The sequence below is a fragment of the Colobus angolensis genome, unplaced genomic scaffold (assembly GCF_000951035.1).
Source record: "Colobus angolensis palliatus isolate OR3802 unplaced genomic scaffold, Cang.pa_1.0 Scaffold60, whole genome shotgun sequence".
NCBI lineage: Eukaryota > Metazoa > Chordata > Mammalia > Primates > Cercopithecidae > Colobus > Colobus angolensis.
The window spans coordinates 2,274,085-2,276,557 of record NW_012119599.1 but is presented as its reverse complement, the minus strand read 5'-3'; the positions used below and the strand labels follow the sequence as shown (position 1 = coordinate 2,276,557).

The 2,473-nt window shown below is 49.4% G+C and overlaps 1 protein-coding gene across 1 annotated transcript in view; it reads right to left on the bottom strand.

The window, feature by feature from the left end:
• Nucleotides 1-2,473, bottom strand: part of CKM (creatine kinase, muscle) — a 17,441-nt gene that overhangs the window by 4,602 nt on the left and 10,366 nt on the right. Inside the window, exon 5 of the mRNA XM_011963007.1 lies at nucleotides 169-340. Within this exon, the coding sequence (XP_011818397.1) occupies nucleotides 169-340 (172 nt within the window). The remainder of the gene's footprint in view (nucleotides 1-168; nucleotides 341-2,473) is intronic.

Below are 2,473 nucleotides of genomic sequence, written 5' to 3'. Positions count from 1 at the left end.
CAGAGACCACAGGATAGGCAGGGGTGGAGGGCAAGATCATTTTCTGTGGCATGTAGAAGATCATAATTATGTTTATGGCCTTGGCTTTGGTGGAGGAGTGAGGAGGGCCATTGTGGGACTGGAGGAGGCTGGGGGAAGAGGAAGCCAGGAGGTGGGGAGGGGCCTCACCAGATGCCACGGGCGTCGGGCCAGTCGCGGGCCATGCCTGAGGCCAGCAGCAGTGGGGACACGGGCTTGTCGAACAGGAAGTGGTCATCGATGAGCTGCTGCTGTTCCTTCTCCGTCATGCTCTTCAGAGGGTAGTACTTCCCTTTGAACTCGCCCGTCAGGCTGTTAAGAGCTATAGGGACACACGAGGGAGTGGTCGGCAGCCTGTCCCACTTTAACCAGGGTGTGGAGGCCCAGGGTTCCCCCTGCTGCTGCTCCTAATGGGCCTGGGCCTTGGCCCCCTGGATGTCCTAAAGGCATCTGAACCCTGTGTCTAAACCCACACTTGTGGCGGTTCCCCAAAATCTGTTCCTGCCATCTGTCCAGGCCCCCAGGAATGGCCACACGATGTGTTCAATCTAGAAAGCAGAGCCACCCCTTCCCCCGAGGGACCCTCACATCCAGTCCACCTGCAGGCCACAGTGTGCTGGTGCCTGCTCCTAATGGCTGGCCAGACAGATGGCTAAAGTCTCAGGACTTTGAGAGGCCATTAGTAAAAATTATTATAAAGCAGAATGGTAGCCAGGTGCACTGGCACGAGCCTGTAGTCCCAGATACTAGGGAGGCTGAGGCAGGAGGATCACTTAAGCCAGGAGTTCGAGTCCAGCCTGGGTAACACAGCAAGACCCGCCCCCCCGATCTTTTTTTTTTTTTTTTTTTGAGATAGAGTTTTGCTCTTGTTGCCCAGGCTGGAGTGCAATGGCGCGATCTTGGCTCACTGCAACCTCCACCTCCCAGGTTCAAGCGATTCTCCTGCCTCAGCCTCCCGAGTAGCTGGGATTACAGGCATGTGCCACCACGCCCGGCTAATGTTGTATTTTTAGTAGAGACAGGGTTTCTCCACTTGGGCGCCCCAAGACCCCCATCTTTAAAAAATAAATTGTAGGCCGGGCGCAGTGGCTCCTGCCTATAATCCTAGCACTCTGGGAGGCCAAGGCAGGCGGATCAGTTGAGGTCAGGATTTCAAGACCAGCCTGGCCAACATGGTGAAACCCCGTCTCCACTAAAAATACAAAAATTAGCCGTCCATGGTGGCACGCGCCTATAATCCCAGCTACTTAGGAGGCTGAGGTACGAGAATCATTTGAACCCAAGAGGTAGAGGTTGCAGTGAGCTGAGATTTCGCCACTGCACTCCAGCCTGGATGACAGAGTGAGACTCTATCTTAAAAAAAAAAATTGTGTGTTTATTTGTATATTCATATATATAAAAATATGTGTATAATGAATTTATATTTGTGCATATGTATAATAAATATATATTTATATATCTTATACATATTAATATAATATACAAACATGCCTCATTTTATTGCATTTTGCAGATATTGTGTTTTTTACAAATTGGAGGTTTGTGGCAACCCTTTGTCCAGCAGGTCTGTTGGAGCCATTTTTCCTACAGCATGTGCCGCTTCGTGTCTCTGTGTCACATGTGGGTAATTCTCACAGTATTGCAGACTTTTTCATTATTATTAGATCTGTCATGGTCATCTGTGATCAATGATCTCTGATGTTACTGTTTTAATTTTGGGGAGTGCCACCAACCTTGCCCATATAAAAGGGTGAACTTAATGGATAAATGTTGTGTGTGCTCTGACTGCACCACTGACCGGCCGTTCCCTCCTCTCTCCCCATCTCCTTGAGCCTCCATATTCCCTATGACACACGATTTTGAAATCAGGCCAATTCAATTAACAACCCTATAATGGCCTCGAGGTGTTCAAGTGGAAGGAAGAGTCAACATTTTTCACTTTAAATCAAAAGCTTCATAGGCCAGGTGCAGTGGCTCACGCTTATAATCCTAGTGATTTGGAGGCTGAGGCAGGCAGATCACCTGAAGTCAGGAGTTTGAGACCAGCCTGGCCAAGATGGCGAAACCCCGACTCTACTAAAAATACAAAAATTATCTAGGCATGGTAGTGCACACTGGTGGTCTCAGCTACTCGGGTGGCTGAGACATGAGAATTGCTTGAACCAGGAGGCGGAGGTGACAATAAGCCAAGATTGCACCACTGCACTCTAGCCTGGGCGACAGTGTGGCTCCATCTCAAAAAAGAGATTCTTTTCAAACTATTACTGCTGGCCAGGCACTGTGGTTCACACCTGTAATGCCAGCACTTTGGGAGACCAACATGGGAGGATCACCTAAGTCCAGGAGTTGGAGGTTATGGTAAGTCACGATCGCACCACTACATTCTAGCCTGGGCAGCAGAAGACGACCCTGGCTTGAAAAGAGACAGGGAAGGAAGGAAGGAAGGAAGGAAGGA